Source organism: Acomys russatus, chromosome 16 (genome assembly GCF_903995435.1).
Source record: "Acomys russatus chromosome 16, mAcoRus1.1, whole genome shotgun sequence".
In the NCBI taxonomy this organism is placed as follows: Eukaryota; Metazoa; Chordata; class Mammalia; order Rodentia; family Muridae; genus Acomys; species Acomys russatus.
Window position 1 is genome coordinate 470552 of NC_067152.1, and position 23575 is coordinate 494126.

The 23575-nt window shown below is 50.5% G+C and overlaps 1 protein-coding gene across 1 annotated transcript; it reads left to right on the forward strand.

Moving 5' to 3' along the window:
* The first annotated feature begins 6987 nt into the window (after window positions 1–6987).
* On the forward strand, window positions 6988–23366 carry P2rx1 (purinergic receptor P2X 1). Its single transcript, XM_051157909.1, has 12 exons — window positions 6988–7146; window positions 16356–16503; window positions 16749–16820; window positions 17211–17280; window positions 17455–17551; window positions 17870–17950; window positions 18173–18314; window positions 21485–21612; window positions 21907–21997; window positions 22311–22376; window positions 22714–22815; window positions 22962–23366. Exons 1-12 carry the CDS (start codon window positions 7010–7012, stop codon window positions 23025–23027), a joined length of 1200 nt encoding a protein of 399 aa, XP_051013866.1. The 5' UTR covers window positions 6988–7009; the 3' UTR covers window positions 23028–23366.
* The last annotated feature ends 209 nt before the right edge of the window (window positions 23367–23575 follow it).

The following is a 23575-nucleotide window of genomic DNA, read 5'->3' on the forward strand; positions in this document are numbered from 1 at the left end:
GAGCTAGCAGTGTGTTGTGTGAACTGTGGGCCCCTATCTCTGTGGCTACCAGGGGCCCATCCACCTGGAACCAGCAAAGCCAAACCCCATCCCAAACCCAGAATCCATCTCTTACTCAAAGATGGAGCTTTGAGAAACACTAAGTTAGAATCACAATACCAGAACCACACCCCAATAGCAGAAATGGGGTGAGCCTGAGCCTTGTAGGGCAGCCTACTTACTGCTCCACTGGTTGGCAGTTTAAGAACTGTGCTCAACACTGTTCAATCACATATTTTATGATTAACATGTCACCTCAAAGAAAAAGGAGCTGGAGATGGGATGAGATAGAATTGGGCCTGGAGCCTGCTTCTCAGAAGCCTGCTGGACCTCAGAGTCCCTGGCAAATATCTGAAATTCCTGTGACTCTCCGTGGGGTTTCTTTCTTGCTATGTGTTTTATCCCCTTGGTCCCCAGTAATCTAGCAATCTATATCCCATCTCCAGTCCTAAGCTTAGCTGTCCTGGGACCCTGCAACACAAGGAAGAGGCAGGACAGACTGTTTCATTTGCAGAGCCCATTGGAAAGAGAAAACCTGGAGCCCACAAATTAGCCACCGAGCTAGGCTGGGGATAGAAATCAGTAGCAGGGCAATTTGAGGCCCTGGGGTTAGAGGAAGGAAGAAAACCAGAAATCCAGTGTCACGTGCAGGGCTTTTCTTTGTGTGGGCCTGTTACCTTATCACACACCTATGAAGCTAGTTGTGGCGAAGGAGATAGCTCTCACCCCAAGGAACTCCCAAGGATTTATTCCTCCAATAGAATGGTCAGAGGTGTTCTTGGTTGTACAGATATCTGAAAACCCTCTCAAATATAAAACCTTGACTTCCTATGGTCTTAATGAGCCCCGTGACACGGGCAGGGCAAGGACTAACAAATGAGGAACCCATGGGCCTATCTGGGTTTATTGTGACAGGATGTGGAAGATAAGATAGCCTAAGCCTTAAGGGAACTTGCAGAAGAGGCATGAGGCTCCAGCATCCCCAGCACTCTCTGGGGCATGGTGGCATGGTCCATTTTGCCTCCACCCCCACCAAGGCCCGTCCAAATCCATCTCTGTCCAGCGCACAGCATGGTGTCTACAGCCCAAGGCAGGGCGGCCAAGGTAAACAGCAAGGTTCCCTCACCTCACCCAGGAGGGAATTCCCGGGCAACCCTGGCATTCTCCTCTCTGGTTCCAAGGTGGCAGCTGGCAAAATGCCCCTGGGTCCCCTTGCTTCTCTGGAAACCAAGATTTTGTGTTCTTCAGGCCCCCTCTTCAGGAGGAGGGAGTAAGTTGGGGCTGTGTTATTGAGAAACGGAAAAGCAAAATGAACAGCAGAACAGAGAAAGGAATATAGGCATCCCAAGACCTGCGCCCAAAAGGCTGCGCACTTTGACCATTCTGGGACTACAGAGTCCATCTTCAGATGGATGAATCTCCCATGATATGTTTGTACAACAGAAAATCTTCAGCAACAAAGTGGCACAAATTACCAACATATACAGGGTTGGAAGAACCCTGTTGTTTGAGGGTACAGTTCTCCCAGTCCAGAGAGCCACTCTGAGCTTGGAAGCATTAGGTGCAGGACTCCTCCCCAGCAGGGCCTCTGGCTCTCTTCCTGACTCCATCTGGCGAGTGTCTTTAGACACAGATGCCCCTAACCACACTTGATATATGGCCCTTGACACAACTCCCTACTAGCCCTCCCCCTCCCTGCACCTATAGTATAATTAGGTACTGTGTTCCCGTACATGTGCTGGGAGCGTCCTTGAAGTGCCTGCTTTCAACCAATTATGAACACTTATCCTGGAAGCCCCCACCCACTCCCCAAGGGCTATAGAGCCTTTGTTCTCCCTGAGTAAAATTGAACTAGGTCCTGAAGCGGTCCCTGGAGTGTTTGATCTCTGTCCTGTTTACGGCCTTCCAGCCCCTGCTTCTCATCTTCTGCTCCTCCTGTCTTGGTGGGATGCTCTTGGCCAACAGCCCCCAGCCCCAAGGAAGAGGAGAACCACAGCCGGTGCCCAACATGGGCCACGAACCCATGACCCTGAAATTAAGAGTCTCATGCTCTACCAACTGAGTGTAAAATAATTGTGATAGGTCAGCGTGGTGGTACGCATCTAAAACCTCAACACTATAGGTTGGGGCAGAAGAATTTCAGCAAAGGTCTGGGCCAGCCTGGGCTACAAAATGAAATCCTGTATCAAAGAAAGAAAGAAAGAATCATTGACCCGGGCATGGTGTCACACACCTTTAATCCAGTACTCACGAGGCAGAGGCAGATGGATCCCTGTGAGTCTGAGGCTAGCCTGATTTACCAAGTGAGTCCAGGACAGCCAAGGCTACATAGAGAAAACCTGTATCAAAAAAGGAAAAAAACAAAAACAAAAACCAGACGTTATCATTGTGTTGGATGAAAGAGGCCAGATACAAATAGAGTTCATCCCGTGTGCTTTCTCCTCCATGGAATTCCGCAAAAAACAGGATAAATATAAATGGCAGATCAGTGGTTGCTGGACCTAGGTTCTGGGAAAGGAGTGACTACAACAGGGTAGGAGGATCCTGCCATAGTGACACACACCTTTATCCCAGCACTAAGGAAGCAGAGGTGGGCAGATCTCTGGATTTAATGCTAACCAGATTTACAGGTCAAGATCTAGGACAACCAGGGCTACACAGAGAACCCCTCAAAAAACAAAAGTGAGAGGGGATAGGAGGGACCCTTCAAGGATGATGGGTCGCCGGGTGTGGTGGCACACACCTTTAATCCCAGCAGTCGGGAGACAGAGGCAGATGGATCCCTGTGAGTTTGAGACTAGCCTGTCTACCAAGTGAGTCCAGGACAGCCAAGGCTCCACAGAGAAACTCTGTCTCGAAAAACAAAAACAAAACAAACAAACAAAAAGAATGATGGGTCAGAGAGAATAGCTACATGTATTTGTCAGAATTTATCAAACTGTCAAATGTGGAAAAAAAAAATCGAATTCCACCTCAACTTAGTTTGACTTATAAATAAATAAATAAATAAAAAGGAGCCAGATGTGTAGCTTGCTTGTTAGGGTGTTTGCCTGGCATGTACAATACCTGAGGTTGGGGTTTAATCTCCATCTCTGCATAAACTGCACTTGGTGGTGCATGTCCGTAATACCAGCACTTGGGAAGTACAGGTGGGAGGATCCAAAGCTCAAGGCCATTCCCCACTACATGGCAAGTGCAAGGTAAGTTCTAGGATACATGAGACAATATCTTAAATAAATAAGAAAGAGCCGTACAAGAGGCATGTGGGCCTGTGCTGCCTATGGCGGCACAGGGGCCACAACCTTGAGAGCTGATGAAGAAATAAGCCTCCTGAGTGAGTGCTTAGTGTTTGGGGAGAGGGACCCGAGTCAGCCAGAAACCCCTTATTACTGGACAGAAGTGTTCTGTGGAGAAAGATCCAGAAAGAATAGAAATGGACTAGCAGCTCATGATGCCTCGGGCACTGAAGGATTGGCGCCAGCCTGGTCATGGCCCACCGTGGGAGGGAGGAGATCTGAAAAATTCAGACAATGGAGAGAAGCTAGGCCTGGGGCCATGGCTGGTACCCAACCTTCTCCATAGACCTCCCCTTGACTCTTAGGTCAAGACCTCTGTCCCAACAGCAGTAGAGGGGCTGTTGAGTGTTGAGGTGACTCCCCGAAGACACCAGGGTATGGGAGTCAAACTGCTAGGGATAAGCCTTTGGGACCCTGAGTGGCTAAGGAGACCAGTTGGAGCGGATGCTACCCACCCTGTTAAGAGCTCAGGCTGTCCTCCAGGCCTGGGCAGTGGCTCCAGGATGGGCACTGACCCCCTCCATACCCACACAGCCGCTAAATTTAGCCAAGCAGGAGAGGCTGTCCTGGGACCGAGTCCTTGGCAGCAGGGCCATGTCTCCCTACAAGGCCCGGCCCAGGACCGGAGCTGGTCACCCGGCCTTTGGGCTTATAAGGCAGGCCTGGCAGATCTCAAGAGCTGGAGTCTTCAGGTGGGATCTGGGCCAAGCCCTTAGACTTTGGGGAGCCTCTCTTCCAGCCACAGGCAAACTTGAGAACTACTTGTTCCATGACCTTTGACCAGGTGTTCAACTTCCAGAGCCTCGGTTTCTGCATCTGTCTAATGGGCGTTCTAGTATCTATTTTACAGGGCCATAGTAAAGAAAAGACTATTGAACTCCATTGTGTGGAATCTGACATCAAGTGTCTTCCTCAATGGTTCTCCACCTTATTTTTTTTTAAAGGTCTTTTTTTTTTTTAAGATTTATTTATTATTATGTATATGTTGCTCTGCCGGCATGCCAGAAGAGGGCATCAGATCACATTACAGATGGTTGTGAGCTCTGAAACAGGGTCTTTCATTGAACCTAGAGCACAGAGATTGAGCTCGGATGCTGGCTAATGAACTCTAGGGCTCTGCCTCTCTCTACCAGTCCAGTGCTGGGTTACAGATGTGTGCCACTGAGCCCCCATGAGTGCTGGGGAGCCACGCTTGGGCCCTTGTGCCCGTTGAGCCATCCCTATAGTCTCATGTGGCTGGCTTACTTTTGCAGGATGACTATCAAGAAAAGAAAATTGTGTCTTTGGTCCCACTTGGGTCATTTAGCACCTTCAAATGGTCCTCTGCTGTATTTCCCCAGTGCCAGGGCTGATGGAGGATGGAGAAGACACAGGTCTGATGGTCTATCCAACTAACTATAAACCTGGCTTCTTGAGGATGGGATGAAAAGGGAGAGGAAGAGGAAAAGTAAGAGGGAGGAGAATATAGAGAAAGAAGAGCAGGGGGGAAGAAAGCGAAGGGAAGGGAAGGGAGGAAGAAGAAGTGACATGGGGGAGGAAGATGAGGAGTGTGAGGAAAGGTGGCTGTGGCATGAAGCAACATGCTGGGCAGTGACGGCCTTCCTCTTCTGTCTTCTCTCAACCCTTCTCTTCTCCCTCATTTGGGGCTGGCCCCTCTAGCGTATGCTGTGAGTGTCATGGAGGAGGGCACAGGGATGGGTCACATTCAGCACCCACTCACTCCTGTCACAAGCAGTCCATCTCTGGGGCCTCCTGTTCCAGCCGCTGGACATGAAATCCACTGGGAGAGGAGGGACAAGATCTTTTGTTTAGGTTCAAGACAAGGTCAAGGAGACTGAAGCAGCCTCAGCTGCTCAGGAGGAGAGCAGAAGATGTGGGTCTCACCACCCCCAACACGGCGTCAGGCAGTTGAGAGAGTTCCTACTGGAATGTCAGTGACTCTGTGTGTGTGTGTGTGTGTGTGTGTGTGTGTGTGTGTGTGTGTGTGTCTTTCTGTCTGTCTGTCTGTGAGTGTATGTTTGTGAGTGTGTATGTGAATATATGTGTGAGTGAGTGTGTATATGAGTGTGTATGAGAGTGTGAATGTGTCTGAGTGTATGTGTGTTATGAATGTGTGTGAGTGTGTGTGACAGTGTGTGTATGAGTAAATGTCTGTCTGTGTGTGTATGTGAGAGAGAGAGAGAGAGAGAGCATATGTATGAATCAGTGTATGTGCATGTGAGAATGTGTGTGTGAAAGCATGTGTATGAGTGAGTTTATGTGTGTGTGAGTGTGTGTTTTTTATCCAAGAGGGAGGGAATGGTACTGAGTGTTGGGAGGGGACATCCAGAAAGCAGGCCTGCTTGCATAGAGGGTTGGTGCCCTGCCCAGGACCATTTTCTCCTTGCTAGTAAGTAGCTCATGAGGAAGAAGATTCCTTATCAGCATATAGGGTAGATCAGCTTGTCCTGGGGTGCAGGGCAGTGAAGGCTACCAAGGAGGGCTGTGCTTCAAGCTGGCTCTTCCAGTAGGCCCAGAGTGAGATTGCTCCCCTCTGACCCTAAGGGTACAGTGTGAACCAACCTCAGATCTGGTTCTTGGGACCCCTGTGCTCGGGGTCTGGGTTACTACTGAGGAAGGCAAGGGCTGCACTGAACTTGACCCCCTAACTCAACAGCTGTTTCAAGTTCTCCATCCCTGGGGCTGCTGGGACCCATCGTCCAAGGATTTCACTCTGTAAGGAAAGTGTAATATTGCCCTACTTTACAGAAAGCAGACTTAGAGAGGCCAGGCATTGTCCCCAAGCCTTCAACAGGTGGCAAAACTGCCTAATATTAGGCTTTTCCAGCTGGGTCTTTGGACTCCTTAGGAATATGTGTCCCTAGCCTTGTCTAGACATCTATCTCCCTATTCCTTCTGGTGGCAGGGATGGGATGGGAGTGGTGTCAGGAGGCTCAATCATGCAGGTCAGATGGAAGGACAGCACGGCTGCAGATGGAGACGGCAGCCTGATGCTGGACGTAGTGAGTATAGGCCAGGCTTGGATTTGGAGGGACTGGTAGGCAGGGGTGTCCAAGGGCAGGTCTAGGCTACAGGACTTGACATCCACTTCCTCCCACCTCCCTACAGGTCCCCAGGGCCCCAGAGTTGCCAACTCTGAGACTGTGGGGATGGAGATAGGGATCTGAGGGGTTTCACCTCAAGTCCTGGCCAGGCACTGCCCCCCTCCCACCCAAGTTCTGTCCGGTCAGGTTCCTGGAGTGGGGCTAGCCAGTAGCTTTATCTCTGTCCCTGTGACTGGTGGTCATGGTGGTTTCCGGCCAGCAGCTCCTGTTTCCGGAGGCCTAGCAGAAACCAGGCGGAGCCTAGATGGGCAGTAGGGCTGGGCCTGGGTGGCCCCACTGGCTCCGCCTCTGTCTATCTTTGGGAATTTATTTCACGGGGCACCACTGGCCGGTACTCCACCGACTGCCAGCAGCCAAAAGCTGTTCTGATCATCCAGGGGGGGTTCCCAATCCAGACCCCTCCAACTAACCCCAGCCTCCTGGCCTCTGGCCCCACCTAGCCTGCTCTGTTCTTAAGGGGTTGGGAAGCCTCCAGTCACTACACTGCTATAGTTGTAGGCGCAGATGCTGGCTGGTCCTTGACCACAGAGGCCGTGTGGGGGCTCATCTCTGAGCCCCTCCTGGCCCAGCATGGCTCGGCGGCTGCAGGATGAACTGTCAGCCTTCTTCTTTGAGTATGACACTCCCCGGATGGTGCTGGTGCGAAACAAGAAGGTGGGCGTCATTTTCCGTCTGATCCAGTTGGTGGTTCTGGTCTACGTCATTGGGTGAGTCTAAGTCCCCTCCTCACTCCCTTTGGGTACCAGTCCTCTGAGCTCTGGGGTATTGAGGAGCCCCTCATCTCTCTATACACTGGAAAGCCTTTCTGGTGAGCCACCATGCTATTAGGAAGGAATAGGCCCTGTTAAGCCACTGTCAAGATGGAGACACCAAGGCAAGATGGGACACACTGCTCTGGGTGCAAGGTGACCAAGAGGCGACACTGTTGTGGGTCCTGAGGAAGTGACATTGTAAATGGCCCTTTCTGGTGAGTGAGTGATGCTCACTGCAAGAGCCCCTTTCACCTCCAACACCCCACACACAGCTACCGAGACAGCAACACCCCATTTTACTAGCCAGAAGATAGGCTCTGCTCCTGTCTCCAGTCTGAATGAAGGCAACTTGAGTATCTGGGACCCTGGGAGCTGAAAGACCCTTGGATTCTGAACACTCAGCATCTAGACCAGGGCATGAAGCAGGAAGTCGTCTCCATGCTCAACTGCGGCATCTTCTCCCCTGGCACAAGGTCAGAGCGGCACAGGTCTCCCTCAGCCATCTGGCTAGCCTGAGAACCATGCAAAGGCCACATTTTAAAGTTGAGTCTGGTTTTCCTGGACGCAGGATCTTGCATGTGTGTTGTGTTATGGTGCCGTGTGAATGTACCTGTGTCCTGCCCATGTCTTGTATGTCTAGGCATGTACCAAGGGCATTATGTACCTATTGATGCATGAGCAAACATATGGCTGTGTTTCTGTCTGCCCTGGGTCTGAGGTAGCTGGGTGCCTGATGTGTCACAAGTAAGAGGTGTTATGTTTATTCACAGTCATGCTGAAAAGAGCTCCTAGAGGCCCTGGGTCACTAAAAGGTTTGGGTCCTGATGGGAGCCTGCGAACATCCAGCTCTCTGGTGTGAGGGGGTTCTGAGGGCTTTGCAAATTCCCATTTGGGGGATTGGGACCAAGGGCCCAAAGAGTTACCCATGTGGTACTGACTTTGTGGGAGCATCTAGCACCCAGAGCAGCCTCCTGCTCACTGGTCCCTTAAGATGCAGAGCTGATCAGATGCAGCCAAGGCTTTTCTGCTGCCTTTCAAGCTTTGCCTCCTTCTTACTCACAAATCAATTTGGCGGAGCTCACAAGGAAAACTAAGGCCCAGGGAGGAAGCCTGGAATTTCTGGGTCACAAGGCAAATCATCCCAGGGCCTTTTCTCTGCCCCCTCACTTCCTCCTACCCCTTCATGGCTTCTAGGAAACACTCTAATGGGCACCAATGGTCACACTGAGCACAAGAGGAGCCTAAAAGTCCACCGTTGACTTAGTTCTAGTTCCTCCAGAAAAGGAGAAGCCACTACTCTCAGACTTAGCCTATTTCTCACAAGGGGAGGCCAAAAAGATGGTCCCTACTCAGGCCCTGAGGGCTCTCAGCTGTGTCTTCAGAACCAGGGCTGTGAGCAATTCCTGGCTGTCACACAGTGTCAGAACAGAAGGGACAGTCCAGCTACCCAGCCATGCTGTAGGTTGAGCCCCCTCCCTTCCTCCCTGCCCACGGCCCTGATATAAACCTCCTGAGATAGGAATCTCACCCTCTCCCTCTTTCCTTTCTTCTGACCCAAAATGGTCCGTCAGCTTCAAATTGATGTAGTCCTAGTTGGTGTGAAGGTGGGGGTATCAGAGGTGAAGGATGCAACCAGTCTCATTAAAATGCCCAAATCATACACCAGAGCCCAAAGCAAGGTTTTCAGGTACCCATATCCAGGCTTTCCTGCCCACTGGAGGAGGGGGAGGGTCTCTTCCTAGCTCCAGCTGTGGCCCTTACTGTCTCTGTCGCCCTCATCTGGCCACTGTCTGGTGCTACACTGACCCTTGCAGCTAAGACTCGCAGAGCCTTGGCATCTCGGGCTTCAGTTTCCCCATTGTCACAGAGGACAGCGGTAGGAGATGGCCATGCTCTTCCTTGTGAGGGGAAGGGCTTTGCTCTAAGGATCCTCCTCTTTTCTAGATATTTGTCTGGCTTCCCCGTCCTGTGGGTGGTGCAGGGATGACAGGGATGCAGGGACAGGAGAGTCAGTCTCTGGGCACCAGACGCAGCGAAGCCCACGTTGGAGATGGGCAGTGTGAAGGTGGAGATGGACAGAGAGACAAACAGAAGGACACTGATGAAAGAGGCCCTGAGGTCGGGCGGTGGTGGCACACGCCTTTAATCCCAGCACTCGGGAGGCAGAGGCAGATGGATCTTTGTGAGTTCGAGGCCAGCTTGGTATACAAAGTAAGTCCAGGACAGTCAAGGTTACACAGAGAAACCCTGTCACGGAAAAAAAAAAAACAAACAAACAAAAATAAAAAGAAAAGAAAAGAAAGAGGCTCTGAGACTTAGGAAAAGAGATAGATGGATGGATTAACAGTCAAGAAGCTGAGATGCCAAGACCTGGAACAGTCTTAGAGTAGGGATGCCTCTGGTCTCTATTGGTCATGTTCTTCCTGTAGGTCCAAGGCTAGGGGAAGAAACTCCGGAAGGTGGAGCCTCTGCTGGCCCAGGCTAACATGATGTCACAGGTGGAGTGCTCTTTTTAGAGGGGTTGGGCCCCTCCTGCTGGAAAGCAGAGAGGACACAGGGAACAAACCCTGCTGGGTGAGTTTAGGTGTGCCAGACTGGCCTGGTATGGAAGTGCACACACATTTAACCCTAGCACACACCCTTAATCCCAGCACTTGGGAGGCAGAGGCAGGTGGACGTCTATGAGACTGAGGCCAGCCTGGCCTACGTAGTGAGTTCTAGAAAAGCTAGGGCTATGTAGAGAGACTTTATTTCTACCTCAAACACCAAATAAATAAAAAAACAAAATTCAACTGGATCTTTTTTTTTTTACACTGGGTCTCACTGTGTAGCCTTGGTTGCCTTAGAGTCTTAGAACTCACTATGTAGACCAGCCTGTCCTCGAACTCACAGAGACCCATCTGCCTTTGCCTCCCAAGTGCTGGGATTAAGGGTGTGTACCACCGTGCCTGGCTCCAGTTGCATGGTTTTTTGTTCTGTTTTTGTGACTGGAACTTACATGAGACTTCAAATACCATACTATCCTGTCTTCTAATTAACTTGTCTTTCATTTTTTTTAATGCTAGGGCCTTGCACAAGCTAAGCACATGCTTACCACTGAGCTACTCCTTAGTCTTCATACACACACACACACACACACACACACACACACACACACGCACACTTCTGACTTGACCATGTTTGATGGGTGAGATTTACCTGTAATCCCAGCACTCGATATGGTAAGGCAGCCCAATCACGATTTCAAGGTTAGCCTGAGCTACATGGTGAATTCCAAGCCAGTTTAGAGTACAGGATGATACTGTCTCAAAACAAAACCTCACAAGTCTGTGGTCATTATTATACACAAAGCTGTACAATTATTATGTCTAATTATATTCCCATCACTCTAAAAAGAAACATTGTATCCCTTAGTAATCACCGCTCCCCCATTCTCCTCATGGCTTGCCTTGCCTATTCTGGGCATTTCCTATAAATAGAACCACATACCATGTGCCTTTTTGTATCTGGCTTCTTTTACTTGCTATGTTGGTTGTAATGTGTACCAATAACCCAATGCTCTTTGTTTGGTTGGGGTTTCTGGGTTTTTTTGGGGGGGTTCAAAACAGGGTTTCTCTGTGTAGCCTTGGCTGTCCTGGACTCACTTTGTAGACCAGGCTGGCCTCGAACTCACAGCGATCCGCCTGCCTCTGCCTCCTGAGTGCTGAGATTAAAGGTGTGCGCCACTATGCCCAGCCCTAATGCTTTTTATTCCATATGTTGATCCATCATATTTTATTAGAGTACCTGTGGTTGGACATTTTATGCTGTTTCCACCTTTTGTCTCCTATAAGCATTGCTGCCTTGGTATTGGTGAACTAGTACTTTGGTGGATTTTTTTTCTCTGAGGTATGTATCTAGTAGTGGGGTTGGATCACATGAAATCCCATGTTTAAATTTTGAGGAACTACAGAGCTGTTTTCCAAACAGTCCTGTTGTATCTGGTGCAAGATGTGGGTCCCCACACACATCAGTTACCCCTTTTGTAGCTGTGACAAATTGACAGATAAAGGCAGTTAAATGTGAAAGGGTTAATGGTGGCGCATGGTTTGAGGATACAGTCTTTCCTGGTGGTGACAGCATCTTTGGCTGTGGCAGCAGGAGCCTATGGTACCGGTCTCCCTGCGCCTGCAGTCAGGAAGCAGAGAGAATGGTAGCTTCCACTTTGCTTTTTCTCCTTTGTATTCAGTTTACCGCATCGTGTTGCTCAGGTTCAGGGTTGGTGTCCCCTGTGCAGCTAAACCTTCCTTGCTGGGTATGTAGCTCAGTTGGGACTGTACTTGCATAGCAGGCACAAGAGCCCTGGATTCCATCCCCAGTACACATAAACATGGGGGTGCATCCCTGTAGGTCTAGCACTCTGCAGGTGGGGGCAGAAGTTCAAGGTCATCCTTAGCTACACAGTGAGCTCTAGGCCAACCAGGGATGTTTGAAACTTTGTCTCCCCAAAAACTAGCTTATTGTTAGTTTTCAGCCTCATTTAAGTTCTCAGGACGGGGGGCAGAATGAGGTCAGGTTCTTTGGCAGTATATAGCAGGAATGACCCAGATGGCCCAGTTCCCAAAAGAGCTTTTGCTCCTCTGTGAGACCTCATGATCTGAGCCCCCACTGGCTGCATTTCTCTTAGCATTCTTGTCTTTTAAATTCCCACCAGAATGTCCTATTAGGCTCTGTTTACAATATCCACTGACTTCTCTAGTCCCACAGTTCCAGACACTTCCACAGACCAGTCTCAAAGGCCCAAGGTATATGTGGTCAGGCTCATTGAAGCAATGGCCCCTGCTCCTCAGTGACCGGATCTGTACTAGGAAGGGTCCTCTGCAGGAACAGCACTGACAGAATGTTTGTGCAGCATAGAAGGGGAGTCACTAGATTGACTTACACAGTAGGTAGGGGCCAGGTAGTTTAACAATGGCTGTCTGCATGTTGGAGAGGCCAGGAGCCTGGTAGCTGATCAGTCCACGAAGCTGGAGAGCTCAGAGGTCCCAGTATGGCACTGGAGACCTGGAAGATTCCTGGAGAGCTAGTAGTCCTCAGTTCACATTGGAAGAGCAAAGAAGCTGGGGTGTGAAGCCAGTGGAGGGTGTCAGCCACAAGAGACACACACTCCAGAAGGGAATGAAGGTTTTTTCTCTGCATCTTTATCTCTGGGCCTGATGGAAGCCACTGCTCACTCTGTTTTGTTTTTTGTGTTTTTTGAGGGGTGTTTTTTGTTTGGTTGTTTGGTTGGTTTGGTCTGGGTTTTGGTCTCTCTGTGAAGTCCTGGCTGTCCTGGACTCGCTTTGTAGACCAGGCTGGCCTCGAACTCACAGTAATCCACCTACTTCTGCCTCCCAAGTGCTGGGATTACAGGCGTGTGCCACCGCACCCAGCGGGCACTGTTCACTCTGAGTTAACTTCCCTTCTCATTTAATCCTCTGTGGGCAAATCTTGAGGAGAGCCTCCTAGGCAACTCTGGGTGCAATCAAGCCGACAATATTAACCAACAAGCAAACAGAGATGCAGACATCTTTGCAGACTTCTTGAGGGCATGCTCTTGGGTTTTGCACACTTCTGTGGTTTTAGTGTGAAGAAGATGACCCAGAAGATGGGCTACCTACATGCATGTAGGCTGTGTAGGGCTGAGCTGTAGGCACAGACCACAGATGTGGAGGTAGATTCGCCAGACAGTGCCTGTGACAGCTCACTCAGAGCTTGCCCTGGGCTGAGAATAGAGGGGAGGGAAACAGAGAGGATTTGATGAGAGATTTTCATTTCATGTGTCTACTGCACACCAGTCACTTTGCTAATTTACTTAAAGAGAACTTATAGAGCCCTCTGTAGGCAATCACCAAGATGCTTTTGTCTCATGGACCTGGCCTGGGGCATCCTCTGTTTTCCTAAGAAAGTCAGGGCTCAGAGAGGTTTAGCCTTTAGCATGGAGCTAAACATCAGGCAAAAGGTAGGTCTAGTACTTTAACATGGGCCGCCTCAATGTGTGTCCCCTTCCCAGGAACATTGGAGAAAGGAGCCCCAGGAGAGGTAGAGAGACTGTCAAGGGTCACACCTGGGAGCGTGGGGGTGGAACTTCTGAAGATGCCAGTGTCTTTAACCTCTCACCACCTCCTCTTCCTCCTCTTCTTCCTCCTCCTCTTCTTCCTCCTCCTCCTTCTTCTCCTCCTCCTCCTTCTTCTTTTTCCTTCCTCCTTCTTTTCTTTTCTTGTTTTTTCAAGACAGGGTTTCTCTGTGTAGCCTTGGCTGTCCTGGACTCACTTTGTAGACCAGGCTGACTTCAAACTCTCAGAGATCTGCCTGCCTCTACCTCCCCGAGTGCTGGGATTAAACTCCTGTACCACCACACCCAGCTGACCTCTGACCTCTTTGATGGCCTTCCCAGAGTAGTAACTATAAGGCCACGCCGAGGCATAGCTTTAGGGGAGATGACTCAGCAATTAATAGTGTATGTACAGCTCTTGCAGAAAATCTGAGTTCAGTTCCCAGCAGCTCACACTTACCTGTAATTCTGGCTCCACAGCAGTCAATGTTTTTCTCTTGGTCTTCATTGTTATCTATAGTTAAGTGTTCAAGCCCATCCACAGACACACACACACACACACACACACATATACATAGTTAAAGATAAACTCTTTTTTAAAGAAAAACACACACACAGAATACATAGCTTCGAAACAGCAGGACCTTTGCTGCCACGCCAAAGCTAATATTACCAGAACTAAGGTAACAAATATCTGATTTGACATTTCCTTTTGACCATCAAGACCCAAGGGGCAGACCTAGGCCAGAAACTGTGTATTGGTCCCAACCAACAGCTGAGGCCAGGAAGGAGCTTTGGGAGACACACTCATACCAGTGTGATAGGATGCTCCTGATTGACTTCTGACTTTCTCTTTTCTTTTTCTTTCTTTCTTTTCTTTTTTTTTTTTTTTTTTTTTTTTTTTGGTTTTTTTTTTTTTTTTTTTTTTTTTTTTTTTTTTTTTGAGACAGGGTCTCTCTGTGTAGCCTTGGCTGTCCTGGACTCGCTTTGTAGACCCGGCTGGCCTCGAACTCACAGCGATCCTCCTGCCTCTGCCTCCCGAGTGCTGGGATTAAAGGCGTGCGCCACCACGCCCGGCTTTGGTATGTTTTTTGAGACAGGGTCTCTCTGTGTAGCCTTGGCTGTCCTGGACTCACTTTGTAGACCTCTCTGGCCTCCAACTCACAAAGACCCACCTGCCTCTGCCTTCCGAGTGCTGAGATTAAAGATGTGCGCCACCACTCCTGGCGTTGACCTCTGACTTTCAGGAGGGGCATGCACAGACTTCAGTTTCTCCACCTGTTGTGTGATATGTTGCTCTTGGGCAAAGAGAGAAATTTGAGGTTCTGAGGATGGAGATGTGAAGGGGGGGAACCAGTGACTTCTCTAGGAGGGCTCAGAATGTGCAACATCCCCCCTCCTCCACAGCAGCCCCTTTAAGATGGGGTGCAGGGAAGAACCCTGAGTGCAGAAAGGGAACAAGGGAGTGGGGATGCCCGCTGAGGACTTGGCTTCCAGCAGGGCAGCCAGGCAGGCAGCCTTAAAAGAACTCAGACCTTTGTTGGGTCTCACCTGTTGCTATTTGGAGCCTGCAGGGGGCAGCAGTGACCACACTTAGGATTGGAAGAGGGATAAGTAAGTCCCAACGGATTTCTGGACAGGAGAGCATTGAAGTAGCGACAAAACAGCGGTCTAGATACTTCCCTGGAGCCCAGGACTTAGAAATGACAGTGACTCTGTGACTATGGCTTAGAGAATCCTATCCACAGAACAGATGACTCTGAGCTCTTTGTCTAGGTGAGGTAAAGGATGGAGGGAGCATACACCCACTGTTTTCTTCCTGCGGAGGGCTGTAGGTACATGCTCCAATGGGCAACACATCCTGAATCTACACAGTCTCTTCTAAAGAAAGAGGCTATGCCTGGAGAGACATGAGATGCAAAACTCCTAGTGTAAGCAACAGAAATGAAACCTAAGCTAGTTCACACAATGGCTCATGTCCTAGGAAAGTCCAGAAACTCCCCGCCTCCAGGGGTTCCAGCAACATCGTCAAGAGTCTGGTCCTCTTCACCTCCTGGTTGCATCCTCAGGCTTGTGCTTGGGGATGGAAAAAAAAAAATGGCCAACAGTAATGGTGTCACAGCCAGCCTGTTTAGCCACCCAGCACAGAGGAAGTTTCGTTTCTTTCCTAGAAAAATTCCAGAAAACAACAGCGACAACAACAAAAACTGGTTTGGCTACTGCCACTCTTCTAATGACAGTTAGACTCATTACTTCTGCCAGAGGGTGGAGAGGGTGGGACATTGATTGGCAAGCCTTGGCCACGTTATCTTCCCTGAGAGTGAGATCAGTTCCTCTGAACCTCCTGGATTAAACGTGAGCCACTCACACAACAGCCTGGGGGAGGGGCTAGATGCTGCAAGGCGGGGCAGGCAGCCTCAGTGAAAACCAAACCTTTGTTGGGTCTCACCTGTTGCTGTATAGGACCTGCAGGGGCACCTCCTTTGTCCTGGCGTCCTTTCCCCTTCCCACTGTCCTCCTCCCCCTCTTTCTGGGTAACCTTTGTTAGGTGCCAGCAGCATTCTAACAACTTCTCTGCACTAACTCATTCAACATAGACAAGCACTGATGTTATTCCTGTCTTATAGCGGAATATAGAGGAAGAGGAAGAACCCACTCCAAACCTCATGGCACTGAGGAGCAGGGCTGGGAGGCAAAGCCAGTCTCCTGGGTGGTCCTCATACTTTGCTGAAAGTAGTGTAGAAAGAAACAGGGTGTTGGGAAGGTGGATTGGGGTCAAGAGCTGACCAGCTAGCCCTGGCAAACAGCTCTTGGAGAAGGATTAGGAGGGGATAGTCAGTCAGAAGCTGCATGGATTGGTGGAGTGGTGGGAAATTAGGCACAGGCCAGCAGGGGGCAGCTGTCTTGCCTCCAGCCTGGGAAAACACTTGGGGGGAAAAAAAAAAAGCTCAGAAATGTATCTGAAGCAGTCAAGAGGAGGTCCAGAGGATGCCAGAAAAGACGGAGGCCCTCACAGCCATTCACATCCTTGGATGCCCTGCCCAGCGATGCACAGAACCCTAACTCCCATGTCTCCCCTGGCCTTTGGCAGGTGGGTGTTCGTCTATGAGAAGGGATACCAGACTTCAAGCAGCCTCATCAGCAGCGTGTCAGTGAAACTCAAGGGCCTGGCTGTGACCCAGCTCCAGGGCATGGGGCCCCAGGTCTGGGATGTGGCTGATTATGTCTTCCCAGCACAGGTGAGCTGACTCAGGGCTTTCTCATCCTTCCTCCCATAAGCCCTGGCTCAGAGTGACCAGTCCTGTTTCCTGCTCTCTGGGCCTCAGTCTCTCTTCCTTTGAGATGAGTCTTTTCACTCCACAGCGATATCATGGGATGTGGTATCTGCTGGGTGTCAGATGGGGTTCAGAGTCCTGCTGGGGCGGCGTTTAGATTCTTGGGGCAGTTCTACCAACTCTCTCATCTCCCTGCCCTTCACTTCCAGGGGGACAGCTCCTTTGTAGTTATGACCAATTTCATCGTGACCCCTCAGCAGGTTCAAGGCCACTGTGCAGAGGTGAGGACCCCATCCCTCTCCTGGACCCACAGGGGAGATAATGTAATGGAATTCCCTTGGGCCTTGGTGGTGACATGGGACAAGTTTTCTGATGAGGTTATGATGCAATGTTAGACAGAGAGTCATACAAAATAACGCTCAGCCATTTGTTAGCATCATTGTTGGGCACTGGGCCTCTCCATCCCAACCTCCAGTCCCCTGCCAGTGGATACTGACTCAGCAGCTGAGCAGAAACCTAGGATAAATATGGGAGAAGGAGCCTGTGAGCAGGGGTCTCCCACAGAATAGAAGATTTTGCTCCTCATTTACACTGTGGCCCTGGGGGCAGGAGAGGGTCCTCCTTAGGACCACACCCCAGGGCCTGGAGCCAGCAGCTCTTCCCTCCCCCAGAACCCAGAAGGTGGCATATGCCAGGATGACAGTGGCTGCACTCCAGGAAAAGCAGAAAGGAAAGCCCAAGGTAAGACCAGCCCCTTCCTGTCACCTCCACAGCTACCTTGCTGTGTCTGCTTCTCTCTGTACCCCACATCCCACCAAGCCGCTCTCCACTGAGAGGGTCCATCCTGTCTCTCTGTTACCATGCTGTGGAAACTCAGAGTGGGGTGGGAACGCAGGGGTTCCTTTCTCCCTGCAGGTATTCGCACAGGCAACTGTGTGCCCTTCAATGACACTGTGAAGACCTGTGAGATCTTTGGCTGGTGTCCCGTAGAGGTGGATGACAAGATCCCAAGGTAACTGATGTCCTGCCCTTCCAGGGAGCTAGAGACAGGGTTCTGATCCGCAGACATCTGGATCTAGCAAGAATGGGATCTTCATACTTCTGATCCCACGCCTCATCCTATCCATGTCGCCTAGGCCAAAGCGTCTCCCTGGTCTCAGAGATTATAAGCTTCTGGTCCATCAGCAGTGTGGCCACAGCAACCCCAGAGCACACCGATGCACTGATGCACTCTGCGGGAGAGCCCCTGTACTCCCTGTCTCCTGACAAGCTATTCAGGGCTTGCAAACACTCTTGGGGAGGGTCACTGAATGAGTGCTCTTTCCGCCAGCCCCGCTCTTCTCCACGAGGCTGAGAACTTCACCCTCTACATCAAAAACAGCATCAGCTTTCCACGCTTCAAGGTCAACAGGTTCGTGGGAAAAGAGGGCAGAGACGCAGGTGGCTTGACGAAGCTGCAGCCGCTCTCAACATGCTGTCTCCCTCTATCTCTGCTGCTTGCACTCAGCCGACCTCCTGCAGGGCGGCTTTCTCTGGAGGAGGGTTACTCCAGAGCTCTTGGGCGGTCCTAGTGCTGAGTGGCATGAGCACCCTCCCAGCCGACACATGGCTGCTCCCTACACCCTCCACACAGGCACAACCTGGTGGAGGAAGTGAATGGCACCTACATGAAGAAATGCCTCTATCACAAGACTCTTCACCCACTGTGCCCAGTCTTCAGCCTCGGCTATGTGGTGCGAGAGTCAGGCCAGGACTTCCGCAGCCTGGCTGAGAAGGTATGGATGGGATGGGGTACTTACCAGCAAGAAGAGTCCAGCTGGGCGTCACAACACAGGCCTGCCAGCCCCGTTCTGCCTCTCAGACCTCCCTGGCACAGGCCAAGTGTATGCATGGGGCTGTCCCCTAGTGCTACAGCCCCTGAGGTTCCTCCTGGTCGGAACCTGCCATGAGGGAGGTGCTAAGAATGAAGAGAGTGGGCAGACAGTGTCACTTGGATGTTCAATAGTTTCTCTCTCTCTCTCTCTCTCTCTCTCTCTCTCTCTCTCTCTCTCTCCTCTCCCTCCCTCCCTCAGTCACACCTTTCCATTATTCTTTGTTGTTTTGAGTCAAGGTCTCCTCCCTATGTAGCCTAGGCTGGTCTCAAACTCCTAATCCTTCTGCATCCAGTGTACCCTAACACTGAGCTGTGCTATGGCCTAAAATCAGTGTGCTGCTTTGTTTTTTCCCCCATAGTGGGGATGGAACTGAGGGCCTCATGTGTTCCCTGGGTCCCAAAACCACAGTAAGGCTCTCAGAGATGCAGCCTAGGTCCAAACCCTGCTCTGCCTCCCAGCTAGGGTGTGCCTTCAGATAGGCCTAAGTTCAGCGTCTGTGATTCATCACCGAGGACACTAATCGCTCCATTCCTTCCCTTGGGAGTGCTGTGAGGATCACGTGAGCATGAGCACGCACCTGTTAGTGAGCACTTCAGCTCTACCCCGTTGGGATAATCCTACACCCTGTTCTTGCTGGGTCTTTCTTGCACATGCTCCTGTAGCTGCCTATGTGGGGAGGGCAACCAGTCGCTTTTCTGTGAGGTCACCATTCATGACACACTTGTATATGACAGAGCTCTGCAGATGTTTGCTATCAAAAGCCACATAGAGGTAAAGCAGCTAGACAGTGGTTAACCCTAGGTGCTCAAGCCTCAGTTTGCCTGACCCGCCATCAGGATGATTTATAACCCACCTGGTTTTAGAACCCACGCCTGCCCTCACCAACTAAAAGCGTTTGCATCTCTGTTCCTGCCTCCCTGCTGAGCTGCTCAGCTCCCCGCCCACTTCTCTGATCACCTCTCCACTCAGCCTGAGGCACCCACTTGTCCTGTTCCATGCTTCACTTCACTCTCTCAAGTGTTTTCTTCCCAGACCTAACAGGTCACTTTAGTTCAGAGGCTGCTTGCTTGTCTCCCCACACCACTGTGACTTGAGCCAGAAACAGTGATGAATGCCAGATGGCTCTGTCCCCTTGGACCAGAGAGGTCAATAAGCAATCACACAGAATACACATATGACAAGGCAGGTGTGCTAGCACACGCCTAAAGTCCCAGCACACAGGAGTCAGAAGGAGGAAGATCAGGAGTTCAAGGCCAGCCTAGGCTACACAGTAATATCCAGTTTCAAAACACTAAGGAACTGGAGCGATGACTCGGCAATTAAAAGCACTTGCTGTCCTTTCAGAGCACCCAACTCTGTCCTTCCCAGCACCCACATCAGGTGGTTTACCTGTAACTCCATCTCCAGGGAACCCAACAGCCTCTCCTGAGCCTTGAGAGCACCCCAAGGCATGGCAGACATTCACACAGATACGTGCACACATGAACGGAAAAGTAACAAAAACCAGTCAACCAACCAAGGAAATAAAACCATAAATGACAAATGGCCTAAAAAAAAAAAACCTGAGGCTGGGCATGGTGGCCCACAATTTTAATCCCAGCCCTCGAGAGGCACAGGCAGGTGGATCGCTATGAATTCGGGGCCAGCCTGGTCTACAAAGTGGGTCCAGGACTGCCAGGGCCACACAGAGAAACCTTGTCTCAACCCCCCCCCCACCAAAATAAAACCCAAACCAAACCAAAACAAAATTAAAAAAACAAAACAACAACAACAACAAAACCCTGGGCTTTGTTTAGAAAAGGACATATTTTAGGCTGAGGTGGTGGTCAGTGGTCAGGGAAGCCTTCAAGATAAATAGCCAAATAATGAGAAAGAGGCAGGTTTGTGAAAGAAGATCAGGCACAAAGGCCCTGTGGTAGGAAAAACTTGATCAGTGGTGGGAGGTGAGAGCAGAGACGGTGACAGACCTTCAGCATGATCTCAGCGTCCTTTCTCAAATAAAGAATATTCTCTCTTTGAGATGGTGCCAATGGTAGCTGAGTTGGCTGAGGTGCTTGGTTGAATGCTTAATGATTTGAATTTACTCCCTGATCCCACATGATAGAAGGATGAAGTCCACCCTTCCAAACTGTCCTTTGACCTCCATAGTCATACTGTGCACACTGTGCACATCTTTTTTGGGTTTTGTTTGTTTGATTTTTGAGACAGAGTGTCTCTGTGTAGCCTTGGGTGTCCTAGACTCACTTTGTACACTAGACTGGCCTTGAACTCAGAGAGATCCGTCTGTCTCTGCTTCCCTAAGTGCTGGGATTACAGGTGTGCCACACCACACCTGGTTCAGTGTTTATGTATCTACACACAAAATCATAATGTAAAAAACAGTTTTCTAAAGAGAAATGCCTATAAGACATATTCTCTCTCTCTCTCTCTCTCTCTCTCTCTCTCTCTCTCTCTCTCTCTCTCTCTCAGATTTATTTATTTATTTATTTATTTATTACGTATATAGTGCTCTGTCTGCCTCTCTCTCTCTCTCTCTCTCTCAGATTTATTTATTTATTTATTTATTACGTATATAGTGCTCTGTCTGCCCCTCTCTCTCTCTCTCTCTCTCTCTCTCTCTCTCTCTCTCTCTCTCTCAGATTTATTTATTTATTTATTTATTTATTATGTATATAGTGCTCTGTCTGCCTGTACACCTGCAAGTCAGAAGAGGGCATCAGATCACATTATAGATGGTTGTGAGCCACCGTGTGGTTGCTGGGAATTGAACTCAGCAGTCAGTGTTCTTAACTGCCTAGCCATCTCTCCAGCCCAAGGTCACCCCGCCCCTGTTTTTTGAGACAGGGTTTCGCTGTGTAGCCTTGGCTATCCTAGACTCACTTTGTAGACCAGGCTGGCCTCAAACTCACAGAGATCTGCCTGCCTCTGCCTCCCGAGTGCTGGGATTATAAAGGCGTGCGCCACATGCCCGGCTTCTCTCTGTCTTTGAAACTCATGAAGCTGTTTTGCCAATCTAGACAGGAGTGTTAGAATCCTGAAACCCAGTTCTTAAGTGCCTATGTCCCTGGCAGGGCGGAGTGGTTGGCATCACCATCGACTGGGAATGTGACCTGGATTGGCATGTGCGGCACTGCAAACCCATCTACCAGTTCCACGGACTGTATGGGGAGAAAAATCTGTCTCTAGGATTCAACTTCAGGTACCTGACAGGCCCCTGCCTATTTCTGAAATGCCATGGGTTGACAAATGTTCCCAGGGGGAACAAGAAGACCCTAGATGGCCTCCATCCTGTGTGAGTTGTCAAACAGGAGCCAAGCAGGAAACAAGACCTTAAGTGCTTGAGTCATCTGCCCCCTGGAGGTCTTCCTGGTGGTCTCCTGCAATGACACTGGCCATCCTCCTTCAGCAGTGCTGGAGGGTCCCTTCCTAATGTTCCAGCAACCCATGTGTTTTTGTCACCATCTCCTGCTATCTGCCCATCCCCCACCCCCAGATTTGCCAGGTACTTTGTGCAGAATGGGACCAACCGTCGTCACCTCTTCAAGGTGTTTGGGATTCGCTTTGACATCCTCGTGGATGGCAAGGTAATTGCCCTTTCCGCTTTGTATGTCTATTGCTATGGGTGGTATGAAATGGGAAGGGATGGGTGTGTTCAGAGATCTGCTTCTAATGACAATGGACGTGGGTGATGACCTGGCCATCCTCCCTTACCATTACCTTGGGTCCAGGGATGCAGGGGCTAAGGACAAAGCACAGGCTTACTGACCAGGAGCTAGATATCAGGAAAGCCATGGGCAGGAGCCAGTGGGAATAGTTTGGAGTTGAGGGAGGAGGGCTTGACTTTTTCTAGCTGGGCCCCTCCTGTTGACCTGGCTGTCCCTTGGGCCCTGCCACCAGGCCGGGAAGTTTGACATCATCCCTACTATGACTACCATTGGCTCCGGGATTGGCATCTTTGGAGTGGTAAGTGCTGGGGGACACATGTTTGCTATCCAGGGTTTGGCTACTTCGCTTCTATGTTCAGCGGCAGAACCCCAAAACGTGACCATAGCTGCCCACCGTGACTAGGGCAGCAGCTGCTTCCCCCACCACCCTAGACCAACAGTGTATCTGGAGAAACTGAGGCTCAGAGCTAAGGCAGGAGAGAAGTAGGACCCCGGAAGGGCTTGCAACCCTTATCCTGTCCGGGAAACTAGGGTCTGGAGTGGCAGGATTCAGCCAAGACTACAGTCAGTAGGGACATGCATGGAAGGTCTGTATCTGCCACAGAGTCCATATCCTTGCCCCTCCCTGTCCTCAGGCCACAGTCCTTTGTGACCTCCTATTGCTTCACATCCTGCCCAAGAGGCACTACTACAAGCAGAAGAAGTTCAAGTATGCGGAGGACATGGGGCCTGAAGAGGTGAGCGAACTTCTGAACTCTGTGAGCAGGACCCTTCAAGGACCTCAAGCTTGTGTGTCTGTGCTGCCAGGCACTGTCCCGCATGGCTTGGCGCAGCAGGGCAGCGTTTCAGCGGTCTGACTTGCGTAACCACGTTGCATACACAGGGTGGACATGACCCCGCGGCCACCAGCTCTACTCTGGTCCTGCAGGAGAACATGAGGACCTCCTGACCTCAGCCTTGAGCTCCGGACTTGACTCAGTGCGTGGCTTCCGGCGAGGGCTGGTGGCTTTGAGCCAGGGCAGAGGCCATTCTCAGGGGCTTTCCTGCCAGGCAGACACCAAGTTGCCCCATAGTTCAGAGTGGAGACAGGCAAGGCATTGCAATTCTGAGCTCTGGGTCCAATTCCACACTTCCCCTCCGTTCAACCCCTCAGAGTCCGTGCGGCTGGGCTCCTCACACACCTACACCCTAGCTCTGTGCTTATGGCCAAGACCCTTACTGCCCATCCCACAGCCTCACCTGCGTAGCTCAATGCTCTTCCACATGGTAGCCACTAGCCAGATGTAACAATTTGAACTTAAATTATTTAAAATACAATAAATAGATGGCTCGATTGAACTAGTCAGGGGGACACTTTTGGCCTGTGGCTGGCATACTGGACAGCACAGGGTGTTTTCATTGTAGGAATCCCCCGGGAGGCTCATCAACAGTGTAGGTGCCTGGTACATACCCCATCTCCTAAACCAGAAGCACAGGCCACTTTGTGCCTGAGGCTTA

Bases quoted from the DNA above. Each gene is read 5' to 3' on its own strand.
- P2rx1 (XM_051157909.1), top strand. From the start codon at position 7,010: ATGGCTCGGCGGCTGCAGGATGAACTGTCAGCCTTCTTCTTTGAGTAT. The intron at 21,613-21,906 runs GTACCTGACAGG...CCCCACCCCCAG, and splicing joins TCTCTAGGATTCAACTTCAG to ATTTGCCAGGTACTTTGTGC. The intron at 21,998-22,310 runs GTAATTGCCCTT...CCCTGCCACCAG, and splicing joins ACATCCTCGTGGATGGCAAG to GCCGGGAAGTTTGACATCAT.